The 16,604-nt window shown below is 41.0% G+C and overlaps 1 protein-coding gene across 15 annotated transcripts in view; it reads right to left on the bottom strand.

The window, feature by feature from the left end:
* Positions 1–16,604, bottom strand: part of ERC1 (ELKS/RAB6-interacting/CAST family member 1) — a 352,762-nt gene that overhangs the window by 200,375 nt on the left and 135,783 nt on the right. For 10 of the 15 annotated variants that reach the window (XM_089671795.1, XM_089671801.1, XM_089671796.1 and 7 more), the window contains exons 5-6: positions 12,464–12,619; positions 4,620–4,712 (exon numbers count right to left, since the gene is read on the bottom strand). In XM_089671795.1, the coding sequence (XP_089527921.1) occupies positions 4,620–4,712; positions 12,464–12,619 (249 nt within the window). The remainder of the gene's footprint in view (positions 1–4,619; positions 4,713–12,463; positions 12,620–16,604) is intronic. The other 5 variants (XM_089671800.1, XM_089671802.1, XM_089671811.1 and 2 more) reach the window with 1 other exon arrangement.

Below are 16,604 nucleotides of genomic sequence, written 5' to 3'. Positions count from 1 at the left end.
ATAAATATGGCGTGCATTTCTATTCATCTCCCGAGTCAATATTTTGTAGAACCACCTTTTGCTGCAATTACAGCTGCAAGTCTTTTTGGGTATGCCTCTACTAACCTTGCACATCTAGAGAGGGACATTTTTGCCCATTCTTCTTTGCAAAATAGCTCAAGCTCTGTCTGATTGGATGGAGAGTATCTGTGACAGCAATTTTAAAGTCTTGCCAAAGATTCTCAATTGGATTAAGGTCTGGACTTTGACTAGGCCATTCGAACACATTATTATTTATTACAGGTACTTATTTAGCGCCCTCAATTTACACAGCGCTTTACATATATATTGTTCATTCACATCAGTCCCTAACCCTCTGATATGTAACCCTAACTTACATTCATATATACACATACTAGGGACAATTTAGACAGGATCCAATTAACCAACAGTATGTCGCTGGAGTGTGGGAGGAAACCGAAGTACCCAGAGAAAATCCACGCAGACACAATGAGAACATGCAACCTCCAGGCAGGTAGTGCTGTGGTTGGGATTTGAACCAGTGACCCTTGTACTGCCAGGCAGAAGTGCTTACCATTTAGCCACTGTGCTACCCCTATGAATATGCTTTGATCTAAACCATTCCATTGTAGCTCTGGCTGTATGTTTAGGGTCGTTGTCCTGCTGGAAGGCGAACCTCCACCCCAGTCTCAAGTCTTCTGCAGACTCTAACAGGCTTTCTTCTAAGATTGCCCTGTATTTGGCTCCATCCATCTTCCCATTAATTCTGACCAGTTTCCCTGTCCCTGCTGAAGAAAAGCATCCCCACAACATGATGCTGCCACCAACATGTTTCACAGTGGTGTGTTCAGGGTGATGTGCAGTGTTAGTTTTCTGCCACACATAGCATTTTTCTTTTAGGCAACAAAGTTCACTTTTGGTCTCATCTGACTAGAATACCTTCTTCCAGATGTTTCCTGTGTCCCCCACATGGCTTCTCAAAAACTGCAAATGGGACTTCTTATGGCTTTCTTTCAACAATGGCTTAATTTTTGCCACTCTTCCATTAAGGCCAGATTTGTGGAGTGCACGACTAATAGTTATCCTGTGGACAGATTCTCCCGCCTGTGCTGTGGATCTCTGCAGCTCCTCCAGAGTTACCACGGGCCTCTTGGCTGCTTCTCCGATTAATGCTCTCCTTGCCCGGCCTGTCAGTTTAGGTGGATGGCCATGTCTTGGTAGGTTTTCAATTGTGCCATATTCTTTACATTTTTGGATGGTGGATTGAACAGTGCTCCGTGAGATGTTCAAAGCTTGGGATTTTTCTTATAACCTAACCCTGCTTTAAACTTCTCCACAATTTTTTCCCTGACCTGTCTGGTGTGTTCCTTGGCCTTCATAATGCTCTTTGTTCACTAATGTTCCCTAACAAACCCGAGGGCTTCACAGAACAGCTGTATTTATACTGAGATTAAATTACACACAGGTGGACTCTATTAATTAGGTGACGTCTGAAGGCAATTGGTTCTACTAGATTTTAGTTAGGGGTATCAGACTAAAGGGGGCTGAATAGAAATGCACAACACATTTTTCAGATATTTATTTATAAATATTTTGAAAACCATTTATCATTTTTCTTCCACTTCACAATTATGTGCCACTTAGTGTTGGTCTATCTCATAAAATCCCAATAAAATACATTTACATTTTTGTTTGTAACATGACAAAATGTTGAAAATATCAAGGGGTATGAATACTTTTTCAAGGCACTGTATAGATTTGTAAAAGTACACTATATTTCCAAAAGTATTGGGATGCCTGCCTTTACACACATATGAACTTTAAAGGCTTCCCAGTCTTAGTCCGTAGGGTTCATTATTGAGTTGGCCCACCCATTGCAGCTATAACAGCGTCAACTCTTCTGGGAAGGCTGTCCACAAGGTTTAGAAGTGTGTCTATGGGAATGTTTGGAGGGGGAATTATGGTGTGGGGTTGTTTTTCAGGGGTTGGGCTGGAGGGGCCATTCTTTGACCATTCTTCCAGAAACGCATTTGTGAGGTCTGGCACGTATTTCGGACAAGAAGACCTGGCTCGCAGTCTCCACTTTAATTCATCTCAAAGGTGTTCTATCGAGTTGAGGTCAGGACTCGGTGCAGGCCAGTCAAGTTCCTCCCCCACAAACTTGTTCATCCATGTCTTTATGGACCTTGCTTTATGCACTGGTGCGCAGTCATGCTGGAACAGGAAGGGGCCATCCCTAAACTGTTCCCACAAAGTTTAAGAGCATGAAATTGTCCAACATGTCTTGGTATGCTGATTCCTTAAGAGTTCCCTTTGCTGGAACTAAGGGGCCAAGCCCAACCCCTGAAAAACAACCCCACACCATAATCCCCCCTCCACCAAACTTTAAACTTGGCACAATGCAGTCAGGCAATTACCGCTCTCATGGCAACTGCCAAACCTAGACATGTCCATCGGATTGCCAGACAGAGAAGTGTGATTCGTCACTCCAAAGAACATGTCTCCACTGCTCTAGAGTCCAGTGGTGGTGTGCTTTACACCACTGCATCCTATGCTTTTCATTGCACTTGGTGATGTAAGGCTTGGATGCAGCTGCTCGGCCATGGAAACCCATTCCATAAACCTCTCTATGCACTGTTATGCTAATCTTAAGACCACATGAAGTTTGGAGGTCTTTAGCTATTGACTCTACAGACAGTTGGTGATTTCTGCGCACTGTGTGCTTCAGCATGCGCTGACCCTGCTCTGTCATTTATGTGGCTACCACTTGGTGGCTGAGTTGCTGTTGTTCCCAGTTGCTTCCACTTTGTTATAATACCACTAACAGTTGACCGTAAAATATTTAGTGGCAAGGAAAGTTCACCGATTAGCTTATTGCACAGGTGGCAACCTATCACGGTACCACACTTGAATTCACTGAGCTCCTGAGAGCGACCCATTCTTTCACAAATGTTTGTAGAAGTAGTCTGCATGCCTAGGTGCTTGATTTTATACACCTGTGGCCATGGAGGTAATTGGAACACCTGAATCCAATGATTTGGAGGGGTGTCCCAATACTTTTGGCAATAGTGTACGTTATAGAGCTCAATTTTGGGAACAAAAAATATATATTTTTGGATATATTGGAGAAGAGGGAGCATGTCTGTCACGTTTGTATTGCAATTTGTGTTCTTAGCTAGGAAGAATTCCATCTCCTGTGCTCCTGATGCCACCAGAATAAATAATGATGCCACCAGAATAAATAATGGCAATGGCTGTGACTGGGACAGAAAGTCACCAACAGCAATTAAAACCCTGTCAAAAGAACTAACCTCCCTGCAGTCTAGTCCTTTTGGAGAAATTACCAAACACTTCCTGCATTTGTGATCATTTATAAGGATAGGAAGTGACAAGAAAACTCAACAGGGATCAAACAGTAAAGATCCAACAGGTGTTATAATCCTTCCTCATTCAGTCCAAAACTAGCTGAAAAGGCATTGCTTGGACTTTAATTATTTGGTTGTACATGTTCAAACAGAGATTCACAAGTTTTTTACCCAGTACACATTTTGAGTTATTATTGAAAATTTAAAGCCCAACTCATATTTTTTTTTAAATACCTAGTCCCTTGCTTCCCACTTCCCTTTACATAGATTTTTTTTCCTAAAATTCCTCCCTGCTTACCTTAGAAATTTTCTGCAACTGGTTTTCACGTGTCCTCACGAGTTTCCGATCCAGCGGTGACTTGAGGGTGGACACACATCATAAAACAGTTAAATGTGTGCTCCCTTAGCACTAGCAGACTGGCGGAGGTCAGCACCTCAACCAGCACCCTCCAGCCAGTGTCCTGTAGAGGACAACATGGTGTGGGACCATGACAGGTTGAGTGAGGCTAGGTGTCATTCAACCAGGAGTCAGGACGGCTGCAACTGGACTGAATGGCGTTTCTGCAGGAGATAGTCCTAGGGAGAAGGTAGTTGAAGCAGCAAAAACTAGAAAAAAAAGGGAATTTAAAATATGGGGGGGGGGGGGTTTTCAGCTGGAATAAGTTTTTACATTTTTTAGGTGACTTAAATTTATATTGGTTAATGGTAGTTTCATAATAAATTATGATAAACAGATATGCAAGTTTTCCCTAGCACCGCAATCAACATCTATGCAAAGTAGGCAACTTTTTTTCCCAGGCCTGTAGACTGGATAAGAGTAGTGGTTAAGCACAGGCACTGGGTTGTACTACAAAGCACAACATGTATAAAGTAAGTATATACATAGCTAAGTAAGGCTGCTCCCATATACATATACAAACTAAACAAAGCATGGGGGGTTCTTTTAAACATAGATGTAGTGTGATTAGATCAATGTCATCAAACAAGTGACAATGACATACAGGTCTATAAAAGTTTGAGAAAGAAGTGTAGATTTCCTTCATGCTGTTAGCGTGAGTTATTGCATCATAGCAGAGGAAAGGATAAGGTTAGACACATATAACAGATGCCTGGAAAACCCAGAGTGACAGAGGAGAGGTTAGCATGTTAAAGATTCCCCCAGAGTGATATTGAGAGCAGAGAGTTAGAATGGGGCGCAGAGTGCCTTTGAGGAGACACAGCAAGCCAGAGGACAGACAGAACGTGGAGCCTTACGCCAGACATCTCCGTCTGCAGAGCTGAAACTTTCTTCTTCAGCTCCTCCGCCTGGCTCTCCTTGGTGCTCAGCTCCTCTTTCAGCTGCTCTACCTGTCAGGACATTGAGCAAGTCATACAGTCAGATAATTTTTGCTATGAACATAACAAGCATTATAAAAACTGATGGACCCAGTGATTAGATTTACTATTAGGTCTAGGAGGTTAGATTTGGGGGGAATTAGGTGTGACAGGGTTGACGGTCTCCTGAGAAGCTGCTGAGAAGAGAAAAAGGGAATTGCAGACACAAGAACTGAAAGAATAAAGTTGTAATAAGTACAACATTATTGTACACTGTAATAAGTATCTTCAACTACGTTGTGCATGCATTTTGAGGGGTGTCCAGTCATTTATTATGTCCCCAACGCTCAACTGTAGAGCAAACAGCACACATGAGCCTCAACACATAGTAACATATACAATGCAACATGTATTGCATTATAAAGAAAAAAAAAAAGGTTTACTTATTTTTTTAATGCATAGATGAACGCTGATGACCAGGAGGACATGAATAGGTACATGCCAAAAAGCATGTATTGCAAAGCACATTGGCACATCAAACCACCCGTTACAAATCATATAAGTGAAAATGAGCCATTAAGGGCAACTGTAGTCAAGTGGCTTAATACACAGTTGGAACACTACTGTTTTAGCAGCCAGAAGATTTCTTTGTGGTCACCACCATCACAGCTGTGTTACACTGCTGTATAACAAAAGAAGGATGTAAAAACTTTTCAGAATTTGCTGCTTTTCAGGTATTGTGTCACTGCTCCACCGCCTGCCTACTCTCAGGGATACTACCTTAATGCACTTGCAAATCCCAGCAGAAGCACCCTTGGTCCAAAAGGTAAAAAAACTATTTCTGTCTATTTTGCAGATTACCCTTCACTTTGCTGATTGAAGACACCTAACTTTTCCAGGCAGATTCTCAGGAGAACAATGGTACTTGTCAAATCTTGCTCTGCCACAAAATACCATACTAGCACCGACATCAAAATGTGAATAGAGCACCAGGACTCAACGAAACAAGAAAAGAGCTTAAAGAACACCTGTAGTTTATAGTAAAGGATATATATTAACAACTGAGCACTGCCTGTACAGCATGCAGAGCCGTCCTGGGACCCAGCTACCCACTGAGATGCATTAGAAGACACAGCTATATGTGGTAGTGCACGGAGGGGGGGGGGGGGTGTTAGAAAATACCCAAATGCGTACTGATGTTGTATGTTCTAAACGCGCATGATCTGCTTTCAGAATATCTGTCAGTGCACACGCAGGATTGTCATTACACAGGATCTGTATGCTGTACAGCAGTGTGCATGAGGCCTTTAGAAAAGGCAGGGTAACCTGAGCATGTTACTAAGGTAACAATAGGAGGTTAGATTATGGGAAGGTCTTGTGACGTTTTTAACAACTGAACCTTTCAAACTTATCTTTGGTGACAGGAAATCAGCAAAGAGTAGAGTAGGCCGACATGGCACTGTCACAACAACTTACAAAGTAATCATTAAATACATACCCCGCTTACCTCCCTTCCATTCTACCTTCACAACATTTGTGTCAGGTGACATTTACAGTAAACCTGTCATGCAAAAAATACAGGGGCAGGCTGATCCTGAAAATACTAGCTGCTTGGCTTTCATACTAAAACAATGTCCTCCATATCTTCTGACATGGAACAAGTACAGGGGTTAGACAAATAAAATGGAAACACTACATGATTTGCAGGTGTGAAAATGACTTTTTTTGTGTTAAAAGCGGAAATGATGTAACATTCTTTTGCTATCATTGTGTGATGAGACACCTAGTTAACAGGTGGGAAGCCTCACTTTCATGATTGAGTTGCTAGTAATACGAAGTTAAGTCAGAGCTTACAGAGCTTCAAAAAGGGCAAATTGTTGGTGTCCCCTTTGCTGGTGCCTCTGTGACTGAAATTGTCAATTTATTTGCAGTGTTACAAGGTACATTATCAAAGGTTATGACAGCATATACCGTTTCAGCGAAAACGTTGTCTAATAAGCATAAGCTCAGTCAACTGACCAAATGAGACAAAAGGACATTGCGCAAGATTGTGATCCGGAATATGAAAACAACTGCTGCAAAAGTGACTGCAGAGCTCAACCTCAGTTTTTTGTCTAACCCCTGTATATCTGATCTGAGAAATGTCAGAAATCCTTATTTGTATACTTGTTCTGCCTCAGTAATTTGTCATACTGGAGCCAGAGCTTTAGCATGAAAGCCAGGAGATTAATATATTCAGGAGAGATCAGCAGCAACTTCATCCACATTTCTCCCCAAACAGGTAATCATTAGCCTCCCAAAACATACACAATTATTCATAACTGAAAAAGTGTCTATAATTCTTTCAAAGAGTGATATGAAAAGTCAATTTCTTAATATGTGTTGAAATTAAGACTTCTTTAAATACATCAAGTACTGTTCGTTATGATAAAGATATATATGCAGTTTTCCACAACATTTCCTTCCTATATTTTGAATATTCAATTTAGTGGTCAAGTGATTGCAAAGCCTACTTTTATAGTTAAAATAAAAAAGAGGGTATACTTATCTGCTCTATGTAATGATGTTGTACAGAGCTGTACAATAACATTACACAGAGCAGGTAAGTACCTCCTCTTCTGGAGACCCCAGCTGTTGCTGTCTTCTCTTTTTCTCTGGGTGCCCCCTCAGCAAGCCCTGTGCTGGCAGAGCACCCATCCAGGCATGCTCCTGAGCTGGGCTGTGCGCATCAATAGACACACAGATTGCGGCTCAGGTCCCTTCTCACAGGATTTGACTGACAGCTCCTGCTGCTCTCAAAGTCTCTTGTGCAAGCAGGAAGTAAAGAGTGAAGAGCTGCAGCCAAAACTGTGCTGGATTATAAGAGGAGACGGGCATATGTTTAGGGGTGGGGTATACAACAAGTGGTAAAATGTTTTTTACCTTAATGCAGAAAATGCAATAAGTTAAAAAAAAACTTTTAACATTAGGACCACCTTAACTGGTAAACAGTATTTTTTACCCAATGCTGCTGGAGGACTGGAGGAGGCATGGATTTAAGAGACAAGTAAAAAAAGAGGCAGTTATAAAAAAAAAAAAAAAAAAAAAAACAACACCAAGTGTTACAAAATTTTGGACCATAGAAAGGGTATGGTGCAAACAACAGTGTGCAAGCTGACGGTGCAAGAAAATTTAGGAGATGTTCCTTAAAATAAACCTGCACCCAGATTATGTACACAGATTTACATATTCTGAACAAGCTGCAAGCCCTCTAAAGCAAGTTCTCAATCACCTCTGTAGCTATAGAATCCGTGGAGAAATTAATCTACAAAATTCATCTACAAAGCTCAGATCAACAGAAGCACTAAATCTCAGTTTTAAAACCTCTAGGGTCCATCTGGATCTCTCCATAACGGTGCAAAGCTCTCTGGTGCACTACCTTGAATAACAAGAGTCATGTCTGTTTAGTTGTACGTAAAGATGACCTACCAAATCACTCAAAATGAATGGGCTGCCTTAATGTAGTGCGCCTTAACACACAAAAACCTGTTGCATAAACGTAATGCACAGTGTGGATGAGCCTAAAAGTACAGTTGTATAACTTAAAAAAACCCAGTTTGGTTTCCCTCTTAGCTAGTATACCAAAAACAGTACTAAGTACTGCTTGCCTTTTCACTGCATGGAGCTTGCAGTCTCTCCTGTGCAGGTGTCAAGATTATAACTGAATGTATGCTGCTATGAACAGTGTAAAGAGGACTGCATTCCTCTTTTTGGAGTCCACTGGGGGACACAGGAAAACTTTAACCTTCAAGTTATACTACTACCTACAGAAGAATTAGACACTGGCAAATAAAAAACTGTGTGCCAGCCCAGGACAACTCCTCCTACTACCAATATGCCTCACTTTTGTAACAAAGCAGTATCAAGAGAATGATCATAAACACATAAAAGTGGGACCTGTGTTCTTCAATGGACTACAAGAAAAGTGAGAAGTGACGGTACTATGAATAAAATATCCCATTGAGGCACACAGGAAGACTTTAAAGTATAACTAAAGGAAAAACTTTTTTTACATTGATATAGCTGAGATGGGTCAGAACACCTTACAGGTTCTATCACTATCTGTGCCCCGGTTAGGGAGATTCATCCTCTCTATTTGTTTACCATTATCATCAAAGGTGAAAATAAAACCCCAAATTTTGGGTTGTCCCCAAGTAATAGAGGGGAGATCTTCCAATGGGGACATTAGTTCTGGTGACCTTGGGATCCCCAAGGAATTCCCTTAATTTGCAGGGATTTTCTCACTGTCTGTTTTGACTATGGTACAGGAAGTGAAGGGAAATCTCCTCAATGGGACACAGATGGCAAAAAAACAAACTGACAGGGGTTATAACCCCCCTTACTCTATCTGGAATAAAAAAAAACGTTTTGCCTATAGTTCTACTTTAATCTTAGGGACATCCAAAAGCAGTCCAAGTGAGGGGTGGGCAACACAGCAAAAGAAAATCAATCACAGACCCAAAACACAGAGAACAAGATACTGCCTGCAGCTCAAAGAACCGTCTGAAGGACCTTACATCTGAAGCTCATATCAGATGAGGCTTCATGGTCCTTCTGGTAAAATTTCAAGAACGTGTGAACAGAAGACCAGGGTGCAGCCTTTTCCAAAATCTGAGAAACAATTTCTTGATGGCGCCCAGGTTTCCTACAGTGTGCCTTGCCAGGAAAGGGTGGTGCCTGATTCTTTTAAGCTTGGATTATGGTCTGACTGAACCACCAAGAGATAGTGGAATAACACCCTTGCTAATCCCATCCAAGACTACAGAAGGCAAACATCCACCCAGGACTACAGATGCTAAACAGGACTTTGAGGATGGAACAGAATCTAAGATCAAAGAATAACATGATTTCCGGCTGCATATGTTGATACGGTAACAAGTAGCCCCAGAACAGTTAGCAGAATGTGAGCTGGGGGAACCCAGTACAGCATCACTGTACCACCCCCTTGTCTAAAATCAGATTTGCAGCAACTGCGTTGCAGTAAATCAATTGCTCAGGATAAAGAGGCAATGGCCTCATGTACTCACAAAACCCAGAGAGTTGGAAGCAGGTGAGGGTTAGATGGCAGAAGGTGACCAAGGACAGCAAGAATGGATCAAGCATTGAAGTTCCATTTGGTTCTTTGCAGCAAGAGAAGCTGTATGAAGATGCTGTATGTATGTAGAGCTGATCAGCTAATGGGCTGATTGAAAAAAAAAAATAACAGGTTTCTCCATGCACATAAGTGAGGTTGATAGAAATGCCTTATCAGCAACCTCAGAATTCAATGCCTCATCTCCCCCCGATAAGGCACAGAATTCTGCAAATGGCACCTGTAGCAATTGTATGTACAGAGATGGACGCGGTCATCCATCTTGCTAAAGATCCCCCATCTTGTATCATCCTCTCTCCCTCCAATTCCCCCTTCCTCAGGAATGTGGTCTGTATGTATGCTGAGATTACAGGCATCAGGCCCAGCGGGGTAGCTTCATGGTTATAAACCCCAATTAGCCTGGGCCCAATATGTCTGTGAAACTCTTGCTCTGAAGCTAATCGTAAAGCCATAAACCAGTCCTTCACTAGACTTCAAACACATTCCAAGATAGCCATAAAACAGACATCACATTTTAAAAATCACTTTTCCATATAATTTCCTATCTTAAGCTAGGAAATAATTACAATGAAGCAACGAATATATTCGGATAGCTCAGTTTAATGCAAGTCGCCTGATATCTTACACCCCTAGTTGAAGTCTACAGGAGAGCAGAGAGCCATATAGTTCTAGCTGAAATAGTGAAATATGGCATGTTTGATGTCAGGACGTTCAGGATATCATTCTGCATATTAATCTATTAGTGGCTAGGCTGCTAAGTGCACCTAGGGAAGGTTATTGACCATGATATCAACTCCCCAAATGAGGCGATTGGTTCTCTGCTGTAAGGAGACACCCTGCTGAGTTCCTAGAAAGAGGCTGTCAGGTTTGGAGAAGTAAGATGAAGAGATCTCCCTTTTAACATCAGGAACCAACTTGGGAGACGGTACCCTTTTGTTCAGGAAACTTGATCTGCTTAAACCAAGGCTGGCGGCAAGTATTCTATCTCTCTAAACTTCTGTTATCTCTCTGTTGTGGTATTGCTCTCTGTATTTATATATATATTGGTTACATCTTTTTCTGTAAATATTTTTATTGCACCATTTTGACCTTTAGTAATAAATCCTATTATCTGAAAAGTGTTGAACTGTTTCTAAAGCTCTTTAATGCAAACTATGAATCCCTGTCTCTGAAGAGCGCTACTGTGTGTTTTAAACTTCTGCATACATCTATCTGCGGTGACATTGTGTATACAAACGCTTATTCAAACATCATAGTGTTATTGCTAATATTGGCGAGTTTCCTCCTTTTCTCTACAAAAAGGAGGTGGTGGCAGTGTGAAGGGTTAATTGTGTAATTAACCTGACCCAGTAACAATCGCTCTCAGGCTGCAGGTACATAGATTGTGGTCCATTAGCTGGAAAATCTTTGTGCAGGGTGCAGCTGAGCGTGGCATTGTTACGCACGTGACAGGGCGGTTTTAGCTCGGTTAGTCCTTTGGTCAAGAGTTGGTGAGAAGGGCCGGGGGTCTGACGCCACAACCGTCACAGCACCCTCCACTGTTAAAATACACTGATGAGTGGCTGCAGCTGACCAGCTGCAACTGCTGGTCAATAAAAAAATTGCCTAACAATGTCTTGACTATCAAGCAGGGAAGCCCACAACCTTGAACGAAATTTGGCTGGTCACTGCTGGATCAGCTGAATTTCAAACAGTGTATAGTCTTAACCCAGAACAGCTGTAGAAAAGACATCAATCCTCCTAGAACACTACAAAAAAAATGAGGCATGCTAGCAGTGGGAGAGGTTGTCCTGGGGCGGCCTACGTTTTTTTTTTGTTTGAAAGTATCCATTTCTTCTGTAGGTGGCAGTATTACCCGAAATGTAAATACTTTATGTGCCCTAAATTTTTTTTTGCAATTTAAAATATTTTCTTTTGAAGTATTTACAGTATGTTAGCAGAATCCCTATCCTAACTATATTCCTAAAAATAACATACACCAAATCTAACACTTTTAGTGAAAAATGGGACAATCAGAACCTTCAAACATTTCACAGTTTACTATGCCCCCCTTACTTTATCCTTCCTTTTTACCCTGTGCCACTCCATTCAGCTGCAAGAGGGAGTAAAGAATGCTGTGTAAAAGCTCAGAGATGCTCCAGTCACAGCTGACACAGGTCTGAGGTGTGCCCATGTAACAGCATTGAACCAACCACAAAACACCTGGACTGCAACATGAAAAAGGGGATGTGTCAAATACTCCTCCTTACCCAGGAAATATAGGTTACAGGTCTGAACTATGCAGCAGTGGTGTAAATGAGTTGGGGGGGAGGGGGACGAGACATAAACACAAACTTCTTACTTTGTCCTATACAAGTTTGATTTAAAACTGCACATAGGCAGGAAAAAACTGTTAAAAAGAAGAATAGAAACTCCACTGTTCTGAGCAATAGAAACTCCACACAGCATGAAAACTTTTGGTCTGAAGTTTCTTATTCTAAGTCTAGTATTTTGGTGATGGAGATGTTATGATTAATCTCTAGAGAAAGAAAAACACTATAGAGAAGCAAAAACACTATAAATTAGTTATTAAACCTGCAGACATCAATGACCCTTTTCATAACGACTGTACTGATTGAGGACGACAAACTACAGCACTGCAGAGCTAGATTACCTTATTCTTCATGAACTTGGAGTGACTGCGATAGACCTCCATTTGTTTTATCTCCTCCTCACGCTCTTCAGTAGTCAAGGCTCCATTGGACTTTAGCATTTGGATCTCCTCCTCCATGTCCCTCAGTCCTCGCTCCATCGATGTGATCTTAGAGTCCTACGGGGAAACAATGCCATGACTACGAATTTCCAGAGCGGCTTATACTACTCTATTAGACCATTAGGACTAGCTAAAGCTAAATGGAACACCTAACCAAATGTAGGACAATCTGATGGCAGAATGGACAATGGGAAACGTTCAGCAGTGTACATATCTTACCTTCTTGTATAGTACTACAAATTCTACATTGGAGAGTAGTCTAAACTACTGCATCACAAAGTGAATGTTCTGGAGCAATGGTGGTACACATCCTCACTCCAGGTAGGCCTTGGAAGTACTGGAGAAGTACGGATAAGACAATATTATGGCATAAGTTCACTCTATCATCAGTTAAGAGGGGTTGTTACAAGAAGGGGAATGAGATTTACCCAGAAGATGGGATGGGACTTCTTTTAAAGTGTAGTTAATAGATTCTCAATCCAAAATAGGAACAGCTGTCAGCTCAACAGGGAGAAGTTCATTGGATTTCTGGCAGTTCATGTATTTTTCTGCACTTGCAGCACTTTTAAAGGAATAAAATGTGAGGAAATGTAGATGTATTGCAGATATGAACTAAAAAAGTGTTTTTTTTTTGCCCAGACATACACTTGAATAGGAAAAAATGGAGTATAACATCTCTACTACAATAGGTCTTGTTGATCCTGCCAGAAAGCAGTTGACCTTCATTTGTTGAGGTGACAACACTGATACACCATCATCGAAACTGCCATCAACGTTGCTACTCTCACACCTGCAATCCTCTGCTGGACAACAGGCGTATGTGCCAACGCAACTAAAGTTACCACATTCTTCTAAGTTTATTATCTGCCCCTAATCCTTCTAAGGGGAAACCAGGTGTAGGTTACTGTCTGTATGTCACAGCAAAGTGACATGAGTGCCGCTGTAACCTACCGTGTTAGACTGAACGTGCCTTGAAAAAGTGGAGCTGCATTTCAGATAAGCGACAGATTCAGGCTTTATTTGGATACATGAAAAATGAAATGATAGACGAAAAGTTTTGAAAGCATAACTTTTACTTAAAGTGAACCTATATATGCCAGCAAGTACACGTGCTCAGAAGTATGCAGACACCTGACCTTCACCATCATAAATGAGCTTTTTGAATATTCCATTCCAAAACCATGAGCATTACTATGGAGTTGGATCACCTTTGCAACTATAACAGCATTTACTCTCCTGGAAATGCTTTCCACAATATTTTGGAGTGTGTCTGTGGGAATTTATTATGATGTTGGACAATAAAACCCAGCTCAAGTCCTGCTTTACATTCATCCCAAAAGTGTTCATTGAATCTGAAGTCAGGGCTCTGTGCTGCCCACTTGAGTTCCTCCACACAAAACTGCTCCAACAATGGAGCTGGCTTTGTACACGGGGCAAAGCCATAAAAAAGGATCTTCCCCAAACTAACATTACCATACTTATAGAGGGGTAAAACATACCATTGTGACACTGTACTATTTGTGGGGGTGATGAAGATTTTTTTTTTTCTACACTGATTGATTTTACACCCATAAAGGCTGTAAAAGCAATCATTTTTCCTTCTCTCTGGCTGCATTCTTGCAGCCATTGAGAAATACTGTGCGAGCTGTGATTGGTCACAGCTTGTCACATGGTACAAGGCCGTTGTGAATAGCCTTGTACCATGTGGTCTCTCTAATCATTCACAGATTTCACATGTAGTAAGCAATGATGTCAGAAGTGACATCTTGCTTTCTACTATTCATATGATCACCGATTGGCCAATTAGTGATCACATGATAAGGACCTCACACAGAGGTCCCGATCAGCGATCAGTGTTCCGCATCACAGCGCGCTCAGGCAGGGAAGCGGGAGGACGTTTATAAAGCCACCTGCCCCTGCACTGCTCCTGTCTGGCTGTTTATATACATGGGCTGGACGGGAAGTGGTTAAGTAAACTTAAATTTTATGAGATTATGACAATACAAGAGGAACTATGGAAATTGTGCTAGAGGTGATGGGCTGTCACCATTTCAAAGCTTCATTAATCAGCATTTTTCATAAAGTAAAGGTAAAAGACATGACATGCAAAAGCAAAGCCTTTGGCAAAGTATGTATCTGATCACACACAGCCGCCATGCGTTCATGAATGCCCACAATTTTCCCAGCATGTCAGTAATTTTTCCTTTTGCATCCCAGATAAGAGACTTTCATTACATAATTTGATAAATTGATTCAACAGAAGATGATAGATTAGAGGAAAAAACATTTAAATTTAGCTTACTTTAATGGAGAAATTCTTGCCAAAAAGGACCACCATACCCATAACACAAACATTTTTAATTTTATTCACTGTGTGAGCTACATAAGCTTTTCACTAATCTCTAGTTTGTTCAATAAAATCCTACAAAGGTAAAGGGCAGTAGTCTACCATTTTGGGTGGATGCCACAGTTTACCGCATTCCCCTTATAGAACAGGCATCTACAGTATAGCGTTACAACAACCCTTGCTTGTATAAGACAAGAAGATGACTACTGCTTTCTTTACTATACAGCTTATTGTCCTACAAAACCATACAAAGTAGTCAAATGAGTATTATAAAATTTAAAGTGGAACAAAACCCACTAAACTTTACAGGCATTGAAGCTGCCATTTTAGCCACTGTTTGATCTGCAGTTGCCATGGTGCTGAACACGCGATCAATTATGACCCGTGCCATTTAATGGCTTGACAGCATATCTTGAATATAAATGTTTTTTGGAAACAAATAAATCAATGAGTTCAATTCCGCTTTAAAAAATATGTTGAAGCAAAAGTTTTTGTTTTAGCTTTGGACAGATTGGGAAAAGGTTAGAACTCCTATGATTTTATTTCTATTCAGGGCTCTGTTATAAAGATTTCCTTTAACTTCCTCTCACCCTGACAATGTTTTAACTAGACGAAAAGTGAGGTAAACTCTGCAACAGCAGTATAGACAGAAATGAAAAATATTAGTGTAACAGAAGACTAGAACCCCTGTTAGAAACAAAAATCTATCCACCTCTCTGTTGCATATTTCTACTCACTTTCTTTCTGGTGAGACAGTTGTCACTGGGACAGGAAGTGAGAGGAAATGGCCTTAAAGAACAACTAAAAGTAGCACGAGTCTGTTTAGCTATTTACCAATAAAACCTATGAAAGTCCCAAATCTAATTTTTAGCTTAAAATGGATTCTTACCTCAGCATGACTCTAAATATGTAGTTCATGCTTAGTCTTGAGCATCCCTGCTAAAGAATCCTGATACTGATATTAAGAGGAGCTACCCAGAGTTACCACACCATTTCTGAGTGTTGTATCTAGCTGCTGTGTCTCCTTTAGTAAACTACTACTTCTCACTATATACAGCAGATGGGTGAACATAGGCTTTACAATTACAGCCAAGCTAGAGTTTGCTACTCCACACTAACTTCCAATCAGAGACATGTCCACTGTGATGGTGATGTAATTGTGCCCTAATTTGTAATTGTGCAACACAAAGGGTGAAAATACAACCATTTGTATGGAGGTGCAGCTGTTCCTCACCATGTGAAAGAAGGAGAGCCATAAGCAATCAGATGCCAGACACTAGTTGCCAAGTTTATATAAACAAGTGATGCTATGCTTAGCAAGCATATTAAGTGTTTTGCAGTAAAAACCTGCCAGGGGTTCTATTCTTTTTCCATTTTACTTATGTTAAGTATAGTGGGCCTTTAAAATATTTTTCTTTCCATTAATCATGGTAAGCATTTTCTGTTTGCTACCCGTTCACCTTGGTCCAATGCCAAAGTTCCAAATTCTCCTTTGTATGTTTAAACTTCCTAAGAATGGAAAAACATGTTCCCCCATGCCTTCTCACATGACAAAACCTGAGGCCTGTTGATTTGCCACTAGTACAGAATGCTGTAATGTGGAAGGCACGAGGGGGAAGAGGCTGGCAGGGGTTAGGGGGGCGAGAAGTGGGGAGAGTCAGTTGTTTCCTTAATCCCAAATGTCCCATGGAATTC

This window comes from Staurois parvus, unplaced genomic scaffold, assembly GCF_062004578.1.
Source record: "Staurois parvus isolate SC_StPar_1 unplaced genomic scaffold, SC_StPar_1.0 ptg000114l, whole genome shotgun sequence".
Taxonomy (NCBI): domain Eukaryota; kingdom Metazoa; phylum Chordata; class Amphibia; order Anura; family Ranidae; genus Staurois; species Staurois parvus.
This window is presented reverse-complemented; position numbering and strand designations above follow the sequence as displayed.